Source organism: Diceros bicornis, chromosome 28 (assembly GCF_020826845.1).
Source record: "Diceros bicornis minor isolate mBicDic1 chromosome 28, mDicBic1.mat.cur, whole genome shotgun sequence".
Lineage (NCBI taxonomy): Eukaryota > Metazoa > Chordata > Mammalia > Perissodactyla > Rhinocerotidae > Diceros > Diceros bicornis.
Window position 1 is genome coordinate 44,445,302 of NC_080767.1, and position 18,094 is coordinate 44,463,395.

An 18,094-nucleotide genomic window follows, 5' to 3' on the forward strand; every position below is an offset into this window, starting at 1 on the left:
ACATGCATTCACACTCACATGTTCACACTCACTCAAACACTTGCTCTCATATGTTCACACTCACATTCTCACACACATTCACACTCACACTCTCACAATTCATACTGATTGACCCTCACTCTCATACATGTTTACACTCACTCTCACATACACTGATTCACAACCTCACACACTCATGCATACTCTTCACACTCACACCCACTCACATACACATCCACAAGATTACACACTCACACACACTGATTTGCACACTCTCTTTTGCATACACATGCACCTGTTTGCACCCAGGGCCAGCAGGCAGATGAGTTGCCTTGAGCTCATCACAAATGTATGTAGACTAGACCTTGAGAAGGAGGAGCTGGGAACCCACCTGGTCCTCCCCTGAGGAAGCCACCTTGAAGGGAAATGATGGTAAAGAGATCTATTGGTTCTGGAAAAGCTTCCAGAAAGTCACTTGGAAATGGCTGGAGTTACACCCAAGGGAAGGTGGGTTGGTGATGGAACCTGTGCCCTTGGGAAAGGACATGGTAAGCTGGAAGCTCTTGGCTTAGAGCCTGGGGAGCCGAGGGGCTGGGGTGGGCTGGGGAAGAGCGGGGTGGTCAGGCAGCAGGGCCCAGGTGGGGCACCACAGGTAAGGCCTCCTGTGTTAACTGCCTCTGCTCTATCTCGAAGGCCAGGTGACCACATGCCTCGGCCCACCCTGGCCCTGTGGGGGTGGGGCCCACCCTGCCAAGTCTGGTGCGAGAGAGCTGTTTTGTATTGTGGGACAAGTGGTGCTGGCTCTTTCCAACCCCACTGCCCTTCTGGGGGCAGTGTGTGCAGAGCTGTGGTGGACGGGCCCCCAAGAGAACGGCTTCTTGTCTTCCAGCCGTGGTGGGGTTTGCTGTGTTCACTTCAGTTTCACTTTTCTGCTGGATGCTCTTTCTTTCTCAACTTCTCTTTTACCCCGAGGTCTCAGCTGGTGCCCATTCTGACGGAAGCATCCCTGGCCTCCCGCCCAGATGCACACTGCAGCCTGCACCCTGACCTGACACGGCTCACGCGTGTTCTAGTGTCTCTTAGAACTCTCTCTGGTTTTCTCACTTTTGTTTTGTTTTGTTTTTTGCATGTGCAGTTTTGTAAAGCAAACTCGAGGTACTGTATCTCGCAGCTCATCTGTCTCCAGCGTAAACTCACCGTGAGTCGCTCTGCTACGATATCCATCTATGGCTTCATGATAACTACACGCAAACACCTTCCCTCCACGCCTAACTCTGCTTTCACACCTCAAGTCATTTGCTTCAGGGGCAGCTCCAGGCAAGCCTTCTGCAGCCTGGTGGGGGACATCCCTGAGTCCTGCTCACGGGCATCCACCTCTGAGCTCAGCCCTTCCTCTTCTCCCTCCTGGTTTCTGTCCTCCTGTCTGCTGTCTGTCCATGTGCTGTCACTCTAGTGTCTCAGGCACATCTGCTTCTCCTGAGGTGACCGCCGCTGGGTGTCACTGAGGGCTGTCTCTTTGTGGTTCCCATGAAGTAGAGTGTTCGTTAGGGGCTCACAGGGGGCATTCATGGGGTCCTCCTGCCCCGTCCCTTCTTTACTTGGGAGAGGATGTATCTGTAATCCTTAGGATGTCCTTGTTCTAGCAAGAGCAGAGCTGTTGTCTGCTTGTGAGGCTCATGCTAGACCAGCCAGAGCTCGAGGTAGAACCATAGAAACCCCAGGGTGGCCCTCCTGGGGTGACACCAGTCTGACCGGGGAAGTGGTCCTGGGTGACTTGTCCCCAGGGGCTTCCTCCACACTGTGAAGGCAGGCCCTGTAGGGGAGAGGTCCCTGGAAGGGCGGGGTACAGCTAGACCACCTGGACGGAGATGGCCAGGTACCCTCTGCGTCCTGGCGATGGTGGGAGCTCCTGTTGTCCCTGACTACTTTGCTCCCTACCTGGCCAGCACAGAGCTGGGTTCGGTCCTCTCACAAGCACTTGGAGCTACTGGCTGTTGGGGCCCTGATGTCTCATGGGGTAAGAAGGCTGGATCCTGATTGATTCACAGGATGGAGTAAGATTCGGACGTAGGTATCGATGGTGTTACACCATGGGCTGCTTCACAGTGTCAGCAGCTGTGGGTAACTGGCTTTCCCAGCCCAGAGACCTCAGAGCAGGGCCACACCACAAAGGCTCCTTGTGGAGTCTTGCAGACCCCCACAGGGCCTGGGTGGGGTGCAGCTAAGCCAGCTGCACCTGCAAGCTGGGGCCGGGACATCGTGGGAGCGATTCCTCCACGTGACCCCTTAAAGAGCCCTTTTAAATAAGGACTTTGCCAGAATTAGAGTCACCAGCCACACTGCACTGTAGATCAGAGGGTGGCCCTGCCCTTGCTCTCATGTTCTTGCGCTGCTTGGAGCTCGGTGGAGAGGCACAGAGTGAGAGACCAGTGCTGGCCACACTGCTCCATGTGCCAGACAGAGCAAGGAGAAAACAGCCACCAGGCAGGTGCAGGCTGAGTCAGACACCAAGGAGGAGAGGCCAGTGCACAGAGTGAGACCATCCAGAGAGCAAGCCAGCAGTACCACTGAGTGGCAGGCGGCTGCACAGTCTCAGGTGGCATTAGGGCCCAGACAGGCAGAGAGACCCAGCAGGAGCCGGGCCAGGTAGAGCGGCAGCGCGGGCTGCTCAGCATGTTGCTCCCCCAGGTAGTCATGAGAGAAGCCTGCCAGCCCCACGGCATCCTCCAGTCCAGCAGACAGCCCACCTCTCCATGAACTTTAGCTGCTTCCTGGGAGAGAAGAAGCTGTACCTGAGGGTAAGGTTGAGGGCAGAGCCATGCCGTCAGGAGCCCATGCCCACTGAGCTGCCTGGCACCACACGTCCCCGTCATCTTTACTGCCTGTCTCTTCTGACAGAAACCTGGACTCATGTCTGCCCCTGAGCAGGCCACCACCCTGCCAACCAAATGGCTCAGAATCCAGACCCATGGGCTGGCTCTGTGGCTTAGCGGTTAAGTGCGCGCGCTCCGCTACTGGCGGCCCGGGTTCGGATCCCAGGCGCGCACCGACGCACCGCTTCTCCGGCCATGCTGGGGCCGCGTCACACATACAGCAACTGGAAGGTTGTGCAACTATGACATACAACTATCTACTGGGGCTTTGGGGGGAAAAAGGGAGGAGGATTGGCAATAGATATTAGCTTAGAGCCGGTCTTCCTCAGCAAAAAGGGGAGGATTAGCACGGATGTTAGCTCAGGGCTGATCTTCCTCACAAAAAAAAAAAAAAAAGAATCCAGGCCCATCTTGGGCTGCTGGACTGATGGGGAGGCCTGAGGCAGTGATCGGCCATCAGCTCTCACGGGCTGCTATGCCTGGGGAACAGCACTCATGGCTGTCTCCATTTCTCACAGTTCAGCATTGTCTAGAGTCCAACCCTTTGTTTTGATGCCAGCTGGGGACCGGTAGGTCCCCTGCAACTTTAGGGTGAAGCCAAAGAGAGGGAAGGTGGGTCTGCTGCCAGGTGTCCTTGGGAGTGGGGCCGCATGGCTCCCATGTGTCAGGGGAGGCAGGTCAGGGCCTGGGGGGGCAGCCCAAGGTGCAGGTCAGCGGATGGCCAGAGAGGCCGACAATTGTCCCCCACACGTTGCCCTGCCTGCCCCCGTCTGTCCCTCCGGTGATCGACAGACGTTGTGCTCTTCTGCTCACATACTTTCGAGGCACTGCCCTGGAAATGGCTCCCCACACTGGAGCCTGGACTTCACCTGCAAAGGGCAGGACTTGTCATCCATCCACTTTGTCCAGGCCAACTGCAGAGACTGGCCGCCCCTGCTTTTGCAGGTCAGCATGGTGCTCAGTGGCCCAGGGCCCCGGAGCTGGTGGCCTGTGCAGCCTGGGCCTCAGAGCTGGTGGCTGTGCCGGCCTGGGGCCCCTCGGACTGTGGCTTTAGGCTATGCTGTCAGTGCAGTTGGGGTCTGGCCGAGGCCTCACATCTTTAGATATGTTTCTTCTTTTTGCCCCTGCATGCGTCTGATCCTGGCTCCGTCAGTGATTCACTGTGGGACCCTCTGAGAGGCACGTTCTTTAGGCTCAGTGTCCTCATCTGTGAAATGGGGACAAGAACAGCACCTAATTCCTGAGGTAGTTGTCAGGGTTGATGAGGTGGCCACTGGAGCCCAGAGCACAGTGTGGCCGATGAATGATACGGATGCCATAGTCATCATCATCTTATGCTGCCATCGCCGCCACCATGGTGGGTCCAGAAACCTCCAGAGGCCGAAGGACGGCACTCTGGCCTCAGAGGTTTCTGCTTGGCCAAGGTGGGGCTGGGATTGCCTACTTTGGGGGTCTTATTCAGCAAAGACCCCAGAATGCAAAGGGCTTCCTGTGCACCGTGGGCTGTGGAGCCCCACATGTGACCGTGTGAGTGAGGCTGGAGAGTGGCCAAGGCCTCTGGTAGCCTGTGCAGTGAGGGCTGGGCCTGGACCACAGGCCGCTCTTGCGCTAGAGGGCTCCTCCCTGCCCCCGGAGGAGGGAGGGGCTCTCCATGGAGCCAGGAGAGAGGAGGGCATTGGTAACTACAGGAGGTAGTGTCTCCAGCCCCACCCCCCACTGCTGGGCTTCTGGGAGCAAATGGTCACTGAGCCCAGTGGCAGCTGCCTGGATGGGGCTGACCACCTCAGAGAGCAATTGCAGCTCTTTGTTTGCTCTCGAGGGCCAGCTGCCCCCAGCCCTGCTCCCTGGGCTAGTTACTCTTCCTGGAGTTGGAGATGGAGAAGCCCCTTCCCCAGGTGGCTCTGCTGCCCGTGCTGCAGCGGGCCGGCTCCCCAGGGTGGCTGCAGGGGCTCCCTGCCTCTTGCTCAGTCCTGCCTCTTGCTCAGTCCTGCCCCATTTGGCCACTGTCCCCCCCTCCCCTTCCTGGCCAGCAGCCTACCTGCCCCGGAAGCCTGTCTGCCACTTCACGCTGGTGCGTGTCATTCCCACTGACCTGCACCCCTTGGCCTCGGAAGCTCTCCGCCTGCTCAAGAGTGGCCATGAGCCCCACCACCTAGGCGGGTGCTCTGGTGGTCTGCCGGGTCCTGACCACAGGGGCAGTGCTGAATTCTATGACCCTGGGTATCCCCGCCCCGTTCTTCTGCATCGACTCTGCCAGGGGTCTTGAGGGCTCCTGCCGCCCCTCCTCCTCCCCCCTCCCTGCGCCCACTCTGCCATCCCTCCATCGCTGTGTGTCCATCTGTGGGGGGTGGCGCAGGGGGCGGCCGCTCACCGCCAGTCTCCCCGCAGCAGGCAGCAGAACTCGGCCAAGGCGCGCTCGGTGTGGGAGCAGCGGGCCAGCCAGCTGCGGCTGCAGAACCTGCGGGCCAGCCGCGAGGCGCTGTACAGCGAGATGGACCCCGAGGAGCGGCTGCGCTACGCCACCACGCGCCACCTGCGGCCCGACATGAAGACGCACCTAGACCGGCCGCTCGTGGTGGAGCCGGGCCGGGAGGGCGCGCGGGGGCCCGCGGGGGGCAAGGCCCGGCCCGAGGGCGCGGAGGCGGGCGAGGGCGCGGACCCGCCGCGCAGGCACCACCGGCACCGCGACAAGGCCCCGGCCCCGGCCCCGGCGGGGGAGCAGGACAGGGCAGACGCCCCGAAGGCGGAGGGCGGGGAGCCCGGGGGGCGGCCGCACCGCAGCCGCAGCAAGGAGGCCCGGAGCGAGCGCGGCCGCGGCCTGGGTCCCGAGAGCGGCCGGCGCCACCACCGGCGCGGCTCCCCGGAGGAGGCGGCCGAGCGGGAGCCCCGGCGCCACCGCGCCCACCGGCACGCGCCCGACCCGGGCAAGGAGGGCGAGCGGCGAGCGCGGCACCGCGGCCCCCGGGCCGGCCCCAGGGAGGCCGAGAGCGGGGAGGAACCGGCGAGGCGGCACCGGGCCCGGCACAAGGCGCTCCCCACCCACGAGGACGCGGAGAAGGAGGCCGCGGAGAAGGAGGGCGGCGTCGAGGACCGCGACAAGGACAAGGAGCTCCGGAACCACCAGCCCAGGTGAGAAAGCGCGCGGGGGTGGGCGAATCGTGGAGGGAGACGCTGGCCCCGCCGCGTGGGCCTGGGGGGCAGGGTGCACAGGGCTGGGAGTGCAGACCTGGCCAGGCTGCCCCTGTTCCCCCACTGTCTGTCTCGGTCTCTCTCTGGGGCGGTGACAGTCCTGCCTGGTCCGGGTGACGTGTGAAATGCTTACACTGAGGGTGGGGGGAGCGTTGGCTCAGTGAGGGTCAGCCGTTATTCTAAAGCACCCAGGGGGAGATTGTGGGGACTGGTTTGGGGCACAGTGACTTGGAAGGGAAGGAGTGGCCCAGAGAGAAGAAAAAATTGGAGAACACTGTGGTGGAAGGAGAGTCAGGAGAACCTGAGGAGGCCACTGGGCTAAATGGTAGAACAAGAGGGCCAGGCTGTGTGGCCATGACGGAAAGGGCACCCAGGCCAGCCCAGCCTGCTCCCTGGCTGGGACATAATCTGACTCCGACTGTGCCAGTCTGGAGTAACAGGAGCCCTGACGCTGAGGCCAGCAGTCTCCATGCTTGCAGATGGGCTGCAAACCACCCAGAACTCACGCAGCTGGAGGCCTCACTCAAGACCAGGCCAGCCTTGGCGCTGTCTCTGCGCAGAGCTCTGTGCTGGGCCTTTGGCCTGGTGGGGCCCCAGGTGGGGTGGCTTAGGGAAGCACCCTCCTCCAGGCTTCTTCATTCTGCAAACAGTTCCTTTCCACACACATATGGTGGTGCCAGTCATGCCTGGCCTCGTGCCAGAGACAGACCGGTGAGTCAGCCTGCCTTTCAGACCTAAAACCCAAGAAGTATACAGGGTGATAAAAACTCATGAAATGCCAGAGTAGCAGAGGAGGTGGTCAGGGATTTATTTGATTTGGATAGGGGTTTGAGGAGCGGAGTTTTGCAGACTGAATAGGAGTTTGGGGCAGATTCTGATGTGCGTTCTTGGTTGCAGGGAGCCGCACTGCGACCTTGAGGCCAGTGGGATAATGGGTGTGGGTCCTGTGCATGCGCTGCCCAGTACGTGTCTACAGAAAGTGGAGGAACAGCCAGAGGATGCAGATAATCAGCGGAATGTCAGTCGGATGGGCAGCCAACCCTCAGACCCAAACGCCACTGTGCATAGCCCAGTGACACTGACCGGACCTCCTGGGGAGACCACGGTTGTTCCCAGTGAGTATCTCCCCGTACCAGTGGAGCAGGGCCCACTTTCTGCAGGCCCAGTTTGCTCTCCCCCCTTCCCTCCTGCTTTATGGCAGCCACTTGGGGACAGAGCATGCCTCTGTGAATTGTTTCCCCATCTGGAGAGAAAGTCCTTTGCTGTCAGCATCTGTATCTTGATATCCAGAGGAGCTCCCCAGAGGAACACTATTACTGTTACATGTCACTTAAGCTCTATTTTCCTTCCTTTGCAAAAAAAAAAAAACTTTGCAAAAAATATTTGCAAGTTACCAGCTAAGTACCGGGCGTGGTGTTAGAGTGCTGGGGATGCAGCAGGGGGAAGCAGGACCAGGGCTGCCCTCATGGGGCTTATAGTCTCTTCAGAAGACAGACCATAAAATGGTCATGACTATTCATAGTTGCAGAAAAGCTGTTAAGGACTCTTTGTGACAGACTTGACTGGGGCTGAGAACTAGGGGGTGAGGAGGAGGAGGTTCTCAGGGAGGTGGTCTTCCCACCTACTCACATGCCCTGTAGTCCCTGCTCTGAGGTTCTCCCAGGCCTTTGCCTGAGCTTCCTTCTTTCTTCCCCTCAGTCACTCACATGTTCTCGAGGTCCTGACCGTGTGTAGGCGCTGAGGGCACAGGGTGAACAAGATGCCATTCTGGTCTTCAAGTCACTCCGTCTAGTAGGGAAAGACCTGCAGGTGACAAATACAGGCCCCTCACACTGTGCGGAAGGTGCATGAGCATTTTGTGAGCACCAAGGGTGGAGAAAGCAGTCCAAGTGGGAGGGGAGAGACCACAGAAGCAGAGCTGCGTGGAATACCAGGTGAAGATTTAGGTCTCAAGCAGACCACGTGCCACCACATGCCTGCCTGTGTTTGCAGATGTGTCCACACACACAGACACGTGCGTGCGCCCGTTCTCTCGTGCTCAGGTGCTCTCACCTGGGGCTATGGACCAGTGCACAATCCCAGGTATAACAAGGGAAGGTGGCTGGCTCTGGCTTAGCCTCGCCTTCCTCTTTGCTTCCTTGGGAGAAACCTTTCCCTGATCCATTCTATTGTTTCACCTCCCGTGGGTACTAGTGAGTCTATCTTTCCAGACTCCTGGAAATCAGCCCCCTGGTCTGATTCTCTCTGGATTAGCTTGAGGATGAGCTCAGAGTCCCCACCTGGCATTTGTCTACAGGTGTACGGGTGTGGCCCCCCTCCCCCACCCCAGGCAACCATTGGTTTTTTAATGTTTCTGTAGCTTTGCCTTTTCTAGAATGTCATATAGTTGGAATCATACAGTATGTAGCCTCTTCAGATTGGCTTGTATCACTTACCAATATGCATCTGAAGTTCCCCCATGTCTTTTCATGGCTTGATAGCTCATTTCCTTTTAGCATTGAATAATATTCCATTGTCTGGATGTACCACAGTTTATTTATCCATCCACCTATTGAAGCAACCAACATCTTGGTTGCTTCCAAATTTTAGCAATTACAAATAAAGCTGTTATAAGCATTCATGTTCAGGTTTTTCTTGTGCACATATGTTTTCAACTTATTTGGGTGAATACCTAAGAGCGTGATTGTTGGATTGTATGGTAAGACTATGTGTAGCTTTGTAAGAAAGTGGCATATGTTATAACAAAGTGTCTGTACCATTTTACATTCCACCAGCAATGAATGAGAATTCCTGTTGCTCCACATCCTCACCTGCATTTGGTATTGTCACTGTTTTGGATTTCCGCCATTCCAATTAGTCTGTAGTGATATCTCATTGTTTTAATTTGCAGTTTCCTAATGACATATGATGTTGAGCATCTTTTAATGTGCTTATTTGCCATCTGTATATCTTCTCTCGTGAAGTGCTTATTCATATCTTTTACCCACTTTTATTTTAATTTTTTTATTTGAAAAAATTTTTTAGAGACTTAGTTTATTTAAGAGCAGTTTAAGGTTAAAAACAAAATTGAGAGGAAGGCACAGAGATTTCCCTGTATACCCGCTGCCTGCACACATGCATAGCCTCCCCCATTGTCAGTATTACTTACCAGAATGGTGCATCTGTTACCAAGGATGAACCTGCATTGACACATCATAATCACTCAAGGTCCATAGGTTATATTAGGGTTCACTCTTGGTGTTGTACATTCTCTGGGTTTGGGTAAATGTATAATGTTGCCCTAAAAATTATCTATGCTCTGCCTATTCATTCCTCCCCCTACAACATCTAGCAACCACTGATCTTTTTACTGTCTCCATAGTTTTGTCTTTTCCAAAATGTCATATAGTTGGAATTATACAGTATGTAGCCTCTTCAGATTGACTTCTTTCACTTACCAATATGCATTTAAGTTTCCTCCATGTATTTTCATGGCTCAATAGCTCATATCTTTTTAGTGCTGAATAGTATTCCATTGTCTGGATGTACCACGGTTTCTCTATCCATTCACCTACTGGAGAACATCTTGGTTGCTTCCAGGTTTTGGCAATTATGAACAAAGCTGCTGTATACATCTGTGTGCATATTTTTATGTGGACATAAGTTTTCAACTCCTTTGGGTAAATACCAAGGAAAGCAATGGCTAGATCATATGGCAAGAGTATGTTTAGTTTTGTAAGAAAACACTAAACTGGCTCTACCATTTTGCATTTCCACCAGCAATGTATGAGTGTTCCTGTTGCTCCACATCCTTGCCAGCATTTGGTGTTATCAGTGTTCCAGATTTTGGCCATTCTAATAGGTGCGTAGTGGTATTAAATTGTTTTAATTTGCATTTCCCTGATGGCATATGATGTGGAACATCTTTTCATATGCCTATTTGCCATCTATATATCTTCTTTGGTGAAGTGTCTGTTAAGGTCTTTGGCCCATTTTTTAATCAGGTTATTTGTTTTCTTATTGTCAAGTTTTAAGAATTTCTTGTGTATTTTGGATAACAGTCTTTTGCACATATTTTCTCCCAGTCTGTGGCTTGTCTTGTTCTTTTGATGTTGTCTTTCACAGAGCACAAGTTGTTAATTTTAGTGAAGTCCAGCTTATCCATTAGTTCTTTCATGGATCATGTCTTTGGTATTGTATCTAAAAAGGATCACCATACCCAAGGTCATCTAGGTTTTCTCCTATGTTATCTCCTAGGAGTTTTATAGCTTTGCATTTGACATTTAGCCCCCTGCACCATTTTGAATTTTTGTGAAGGATGTAAAGTCTGTGTCTAGATTCTTTTTTTTTGCATGTGGATGTCCAGTTGTTCCAGCAGCATTTGTTGAAGAGATTGTCTTTGTTCCATTGTGTTGCCTTTGCTCCTTTGTCAAAGATCAGTTGACTGTGTTTAGGGGGGTCTATTTCTGGGCTCTCTGTTCTATTCTACTGATCTGTTTGTGTGTTCTTTCCCTAATACCATGCTGTAGCTTTATAGTAAGTCTTGAAGTTGTAGTGTCGGTCCTCTGACTTTGTTTTTCTCCTTCAATATTGAAATGTTGGCTATTCTGAGTCTTTTATCTCTCCATATAAACTTCAGAATCATTTCATTGTTATCCATGCAATAACTTGCTGGGATTTTGACTGCGATTGCATTGAATCTATACATCAAGTTGGGAAGAACTGATATCTTGACAATATTGAGTCTTTCTATCCAGGAACCTGGTTTCTCTCTCCATTTATTTAGTTCTTCTTTGATTTCATTCATCAGAGTTTTGTAGTTTTCCTCAGAGAGATCTTGTACATATTTTGTTAGATCTATACCCAAGTATTTCATTTTTGGGGGTGCTGATATAAATGGTATTGTGTTTTTAATTTCAAGTTTCACATGTTCATTGTTGGTATATAGGAAAGCAATTGACTTTTGTATATTAACCTTGTATCTGGCAACCTTCCTAAAATTGCTTATTAGTTCCAGGAGTTTTTTTGTTGATTCTTTCGGATTTTCTAGATGGATGATCACGTCATCTGCAAACAAAGACAGTTTTATGTCTTCCTTCCCAATCTGTATACCTTCTATTTCCTTTCTTTGCCTTATTGCATTAGCAAGGATGTTGAAAAGGACTGGTAAGGGGATATCCTTGCCTTGTACTTGATCTTAGTGGGAAAGCTTTGAGTTTCTCACCATTAAGTATAATGTTGGCTATAGGTTTTTTTTTTTAGATAGTCTTTATCAAATTGGGAAGGTTTCTCTCTATTCCTAGTTTACTGAGAGTTTTTATGATGAATAGGTGTTGGATTTTGTCAAATGCTTTTTCTGTATCTATTGACATGATCATGTGATTTTTATTTTTTAATCTGTTGATGTGATGGATTACATTAATTGATTTTCAAATGTTGGACCAGCCTTGTATACCTGGGATAAATCCCACTTGGTTGTGTTGTATAATTTTTCTTATACTTTTTTGGATTCAATTTACTAATATTTTGTTGAGAATTTTTGCATCTATGTTCATGAGAGATATTGGTCTATGTTTTTCATTTCTTGTAATGTCTTGTCTGGTTCCAGTATTAGGGTAATGCTGACCTCATAGAATGAGTTAGAAAGTATTCCCTTTGCTTCTATTCTCTGAAAGAGATTGTAGAGAATTGGTATAATTTCTTACTCAAATGTTTGGTAGAATTCACCAGTGAACCCATCTGGGCCTGGTGCTTTCTGTTTTGAAAGGTAGTTAATTATTGATTCAATCTTTTTAATAGATATAAGCTATTTAAATTGTCTGTTTTTCCTTGTGTGAGTTTTGGCAGATCATGTCCTTCCAAAGAATTCGTCCATTTCATGTAGGTTATTGAATTTGTGGGCATAGAGTTGTTCAATAGTATTCCTTTATTATCTTTTAATGTCCATGGGATCAGTAATGATGTCCCCTCTTTCATTTCTGATATTAGTAATTTGTGTTTTCCTTCCTTTTTCTTAGTTAGCCTAGCTAGAGGCTTATCAATTTTACTGATCTTTTCAAGGAGCCAGCTTTTGGTTTTGTTGATTTTTCTCTATTGATTTCCTGTTTTCAATGTCATTGATTTCTACTCTAATTCTTATTATTTCTTTTCTTCTGCCCACTTTGGATTTAATTTGCTCTTCTTTTTCTTGTTTCCTAAGGTGGAAAGTTATTGACTTTAGATCTTTCTTCTTTACCAATATTTGCATTCAATGCTATAAATTTCCCTCTATGCATTGCTTTTGCTGCACCCAACAAACTTTGATTGGTTGTGTTTTTATTTTCGTTTAGTTAAAAATATTTTTAGGTTTCTGTTGAGATTTCTTCTTTGACCCGTGTTATTTAGAAGGGTGTTATTTAATCTCTACAAATTTTGGGATATTCTAGTTATCTTTTTGTTATTGATTTCTAGTTTAATTCCATTGTGGTCTGAGAACATATTTTTTCCCATTTTTTAATTGGGTTGGTTGTTTTCTAATTGTTGAGTTTCAAGATTTCTTTTTTTTGTATATTTTGGATACAAGTATTTTGTCAGATAAGTAGTTTGCATATATTTTTTCCCTGTTTGTGGCTGTCTTTTAATTTTCTTAATGTGTGGTGTTTTTGATTGTTACTGGTGGGAGGGTTAATTTGGTCCCTGTTACTACTTCTGCTAGAAGGCAGAAGTCTAGGCTATTAATTTTTATATGTTACTTTTATATCCTACTAGTTTTCTGAATTCTCAAATTGTTTATTTGTTTTAGCATTGACTCTTTTTGGGTGTTTTCCCAAGTATCGTATCAAAACTTCTACAAATACAGTTCTAACTATTCCATCCCAAGTCTTAGGCCTCTCATTGTTATTTTTATTGCCTGATTGCACTGGCTAATACACTGTCATATAACAGTGGAGTTAGTGGGTACTCTTACCTTGTTTCTGCCAACACTAAGTAAGATTCTGGTTTTGGGCTTGAGAAGTGTGCATGTGTGTATAAAATCATGTTACAGTATCCATTAATTCCTAATTCAGTAAGTATTTTTATCTGAAATAGATGTTGAATTTTGTTGAAAGCCTTTTCAGCATCCATAGAGATCATATATTTTTTCCCCTTAAGTATGGGGATTTATAGTAATGAATTTTCTGATATTGAACTGCCTTTGCAATCTTAGAATACTTGGTTATCATATTTATTTTTTAATGTGATGTTGGATTCAATTTGCTAGTATTTTATGTAGGACTTTTGGATTGATACTTTAAAGTGAAATGTGTTTTGTGGCTTTCTTATATTATGTTCAGGTATCATAAGTGTTAGATACTAATGCTATACAGTTATCTCTTGCTTGACTTTCAAATCAAATGTTGTAATGGGAGTCTCATTTCCCATTATTTTAAATAGGAAAAATTATAATGTACTATAAAAATTATAATGTATTACAATTGGTTGTCCTCAAAATCCCCAACCAATTTCTTAAAATATACCTAAAGCACAGTTAAACACTGAAAAGTAAAAACTATCATATTAGGACGTAAAATGCTTAACATATTGTTTCCTGATCACCACAGTTAAAATAGCTGTTAACAGGCAATTGTTTTGGACACCTCCTTTGTTGAAACTATTGAACTTTTCAAAAACATTCACACATGATTCTGATAGTTGACCAACTGAATTTGAATCTTGCCTGAGAGTTTTTCTCCTACATTTTTTTGTTAAAAATGTTATATTGAGTTTTGGGGATGTATACATTTTTCCTACATAAACATCAGCCAGAAAAACCCAAAAAGCATTGTGATGAGAGAGACATGTATTCTCCTGAAGTGTGGGATTTATAAAACTAAGAGGCGCTTTTTTGGGGAATTTTACCTGAGGAGGTGTTCTGTAAGATATACCTATTATTGATTCATAAAAAGAATTAGAAAGTTTTCTTTTCCTTTTCTGGGATAGTTTAAGTAGCATTAGGATTACTTGGTCTTTAAAGGTTTGGCAGAATTCCCTTGTGAAATCATCTGAGTCTGGTCTTTTTTGGTAGGGTAGTTCTTTGATAATTTCTCTATTTCTGTATGGATATTGATCTGTTTAAACTTTCTTAACTCCTGAGATCAGTTTGGTAAATTATAATTTCCTTAGAAATTATCCATTTGATCTAGGTTTTCCAATTTATGTACATAGAGTTATGCAAAGAAGTGGCTCAGGTTTTTTTTTTTTTTTTTTTTAGTTTTCTCTGGTTCAGTGTTTTTCCGCCTTGTCATTTTTTATCCTGTGTATTTTGTGTTTTCCTCTTTTTTTATTTATTAGATCAGTTAGTGGTTTATATATTTTGTATATTTTAATAAAAAGAACCAGTATTTTAATTTATTTATTAGTTCTACTATGGTTTTATGTTTTAAATCATTCCTTTCCAATTTTATCTTTATTATTTCCCTCCTTCTGCTCTTTTTGTCTTAATTTGTTGTTACTTTTCTAGCTTCTTGGGTTGGGACTTAGTTTATTTTATTCTTTAATTTTTGTTATATGATTATTTAAGGTTATGAATTTTCCTCTAATTACTAATTTAATTGTATCCTATGGATTCTGACATTGGGCATCTTCATTTTTATCATATTTTTAAAAAATCACGTAACTTTGGTTTGTATTTCCCCTAGGGGTTTATAGAGTCCTTAGGATTTTCTACATAGAGAATCAAGTCATCTGCAAATATACTTTCTGATGTATATGCCTTTTATTTCCTTTTCTTCCCTCATTGCACTGGCCGTAACTTCCAGTACTATGTTGAGTAGCAGTGGTGAGAACGGACATCCTTCTCTTGTTTCTGTCTTGTGAGACGAGGGAGCATACAGTCTTTCACCATTAAGTATGATGTTAGCTACAGGTTTTTGGAGTTTTTTTGTAGATGTTCTTTATCAAGTTGAGAAAATTCCCCTCTATTCCTTTTTTACTTTTATGGGATTTTTTATATTGAATGAGTGTTGAATTTTTTCAAATGATTTTCTGCATCAGTTGATATGATCATGTGGTTTTTCTTCTGTAATATGGCAGTTTACATTGATTGATTTTCAAATATTAAGCTGGCCTTGCATCCCTGGGATAAACTCTACTAGTCGTTGTGTATAATTATTTATATATATTGCTGAATTCTCTTTGCTAATATTTTGTTAAGGAGTTTTACCTCTGTATTCATGAGGGATATTAGTCTGTAGTTTGCTTTTTTTGTATCACATACCTTGTCTTATTGTGCCTTGCTTTATTGCGCTTTGCAGACATTGCATTTTTTAGAAGACCCTCCACCAGCAAAAATATTATGACTCACTGAAGGCTCAGATGATTGTTAGCATTTTTTGGCAATAAAGTATTTTTTTAATTAAGTTGTGTACATTGTTTTTTAAGACACAATGCTATTGCACACTTAATAGACTACAGTATAGTGTAAGCATAACTTTTACATGCACTGGGAAACCAAAAAATTCGTGTGACTCACTTTATTGTGCTATTCACTTTATTGCAGTGGTCTGGAACCAAACCTGCAATATCTCTGAGGTCTGCCTGTGCTGTCTTTGTCTGGTTTTGGTATCAGAATAATGCTGAATTTATAAAATTAATTGGAAAACGTTCCTTCTATTTTTTGGAGGAGATTGTGTAGAATTGGTGTTAATTCTCCTTTAAATGTTTGGTAGAATTTGTCAGTGAAACATTTCTTTTTTGGAATTTAAAAATTATCCTTAATAGTTATAGGGCTATGCTATCTAGTTCATATGGGGTGAGTTATAGTAGTTTGTGCTTTTGAAGGAATTGATCCATTTCATTTAAGTTGTCAAATTTATGTGTGTATGGTTGTTTGTAGTATTCCCTTATTATCCTTCTGATGTCTTCATGATCTGTAGTGACAGCCCCTGTCTCCTTCTCGATATTGGCAATTTGTGTCTTCTCTCTTTTTTCTTTGTCAGTCCTGCTAGAGCTTTGTTAATCTCGTTGATCATTTCAAAGAACCAGATTCTTGTTTCGTTGATTTTCTCTATTGTTTTTATGTTTCCAATTGCATTTGATTTCTGCTCTTGATTATTTTCTTCAGGTTTATTTTGCTCTTTTTTAGTTTCTTGAAATGGGAGCTTAGATTATTGATTTGAATCTTTCCCTCCTTTCTATTGTAAACATTTAGTCCTATAAATTTTCTTCTTAGCACTGCTTTAGCTGTGTCCCACAGGTTTTGATATGTTATATTTTCATTTTCATCCATTTCCATTTAAAAAACTTCCCTTGAGATTTCCTGTGACTCATGGATTATTTAGAAGTGTGGTGTTTAGTTTCCAAGTGTTTGGAGATTTTCCTGTTATCTTTCTATTATTGACTTCTAATTTGATTACTTTGTGGTCAGTGAACACACTCTGCATGATTTCAATTCTTTTAAATTTGTTAAGGTTTGTTTTATGGCCCAGGATATGACATATCTTGGTTTATATTCTGTGGGTGCTTGAAAAGAATGGGTATACGGCTGTTGTTGGGTGGAGTGTTCTGTAATTGTCAATTAGATCCTGTTGGTTGATGGTGTTGTTGAGTTCTGTGTGCATGCTGATTTTCTGTCTAGATCTATCAGTTGTTGAGAAAGGGGTATTCAAGTCTCCAACTTTAAATTTGGATTTATCTGTTTCTCCTTTCAGTTCTATCAGTTTTTGCTTCACATGTTTTGCGGCTCTGCTGTTGAGTATATACACATTTAGAATTATGTCAGTCTTCAAAGACTGATCCTTTTATCATTGCATAATATGTCTCTGTACCTGATAATTTTCTTTGCCCTGATGTCTACTTTATCTGATATAAATATACCCACTCCTGCTTTGTTTTGATTAATATTTGCATGGCATATCTTTTTCACATTTTTACTTTCAAACTAGCTGTATGGTTATATTTTAAGTTAGTTTCTTGTAGATAGCTTATAGTTGGGTCGTGTTTTTAAACCATTCTGTCAATCCTGTCTTTTATTTGGAATATTTAGATCATTTACATTTAATGTAATTATATATGTCACGACTTAAATCTGCTGCTTTATTTTTTGTTTTGTGTGTTCTCTCTGTTTTTCATTTCTCTGGTTTCTTTTTCCTGCCATCCTGCAGGTTATTTGTTTATATTTTAGACTTCCATTTTGATTTATCTATAGTATTTTCAGTATATCTCTTTGTATTGGTTTTTTAATGGTTACCTAGGTATTACATTCTATATATAACTTATCCCAGTCTATTGGGGTTGTCATTTTACCAGTTTGAGTGAAGTATAGAAATTTTGCCTCTCTTTTTCCTCCCCATGTATAATATAATTATCTTAAATATTTCCTCTACATATATTTAGAACCACATAAGTGTGTGTTATAATTTTGCTTCAACTGTCAAACATAATTTAGAAAACTCAAGAGGAGAAGGAAAGTGTGTTGAATTTACCCATATTTTTACTCCTTCTATTGTTCTTTCTTCCTTCCTGATATTCCAATATTTCTTCTTTCATAATTTACTTTCTGTTTGGAGGACCTTCCTTAGCCATTCTTTTAGGGTACATCTGCAGGTGACAAATTCTCTTAGTTTTCCTTCATCTGAGAGTGTCTTGATTTTCCCTTCATTCTTGAAGGATATTTTCACTGGGTATAGAATTCTGGGTTGACAGTTCTTTTTTTTTCAGCACTTGAAAAAAACGTGTGCCTCTTCCTTCTGACCTCCATGGTTTCTGATGAGAAATCCACTGTCATTCGAATTGTTTTCTTCCTATAGGTAAGATGTTGTTTCTCTCTTGCTGCTTTCAAGATTTTTTCTTTGTCTTTATATTTCAGAAGTTTGATTATGATGTATTTTGGCATGGGTTTCTTTAGATTTATCCTGTTTGGGGTTCGTTCAGCTTCTTGAATTTGTAGGTTTATGTCTTTTTGCCAGATTTGGAAATTTTTCATCCATTATGTCTTTGAATATGTCTTCAGCTCTGCCCTCTTTCTCTTTTCTTTCCAGGACTCTGTTGACATGAATGGTAGATCTTTTGTTATAGTCCCAAAGGTCCCTGAGGCTCTGTTTACTTTTTTCAGTCTA

At 45.3% G+C, this 18,094-nt stretch overlaps 1 protein-coding gene across 2 annotated transcripts in view; it reads left to right on the forward strand.

Moving 5' to 3' along the window:
• Positions 1-18,094, forward strand: part of CACNA1B (calcium voltage-gated channel subunit alpha1 B) — a 206,271-nt gene that overhangs the window by 108,751 nt on the left and 79,426 nt on the right. For both annotated transcript variants that reach the window (XM_058524660.1, XM_058524661.1), the window contains exons 19-20: positions 5,241-5,981; positions 6,939-7,156. In XM_058524660.1, the coding sequence (XP_058380643.1) occupies positions 5,241-5,981; positions 6,939-7,156 (959 nt within the window). The remainder of the gene's footprint in view (positions 1-5,240; positions 5,982-6,938; positions 7,157-18,094) is intronic.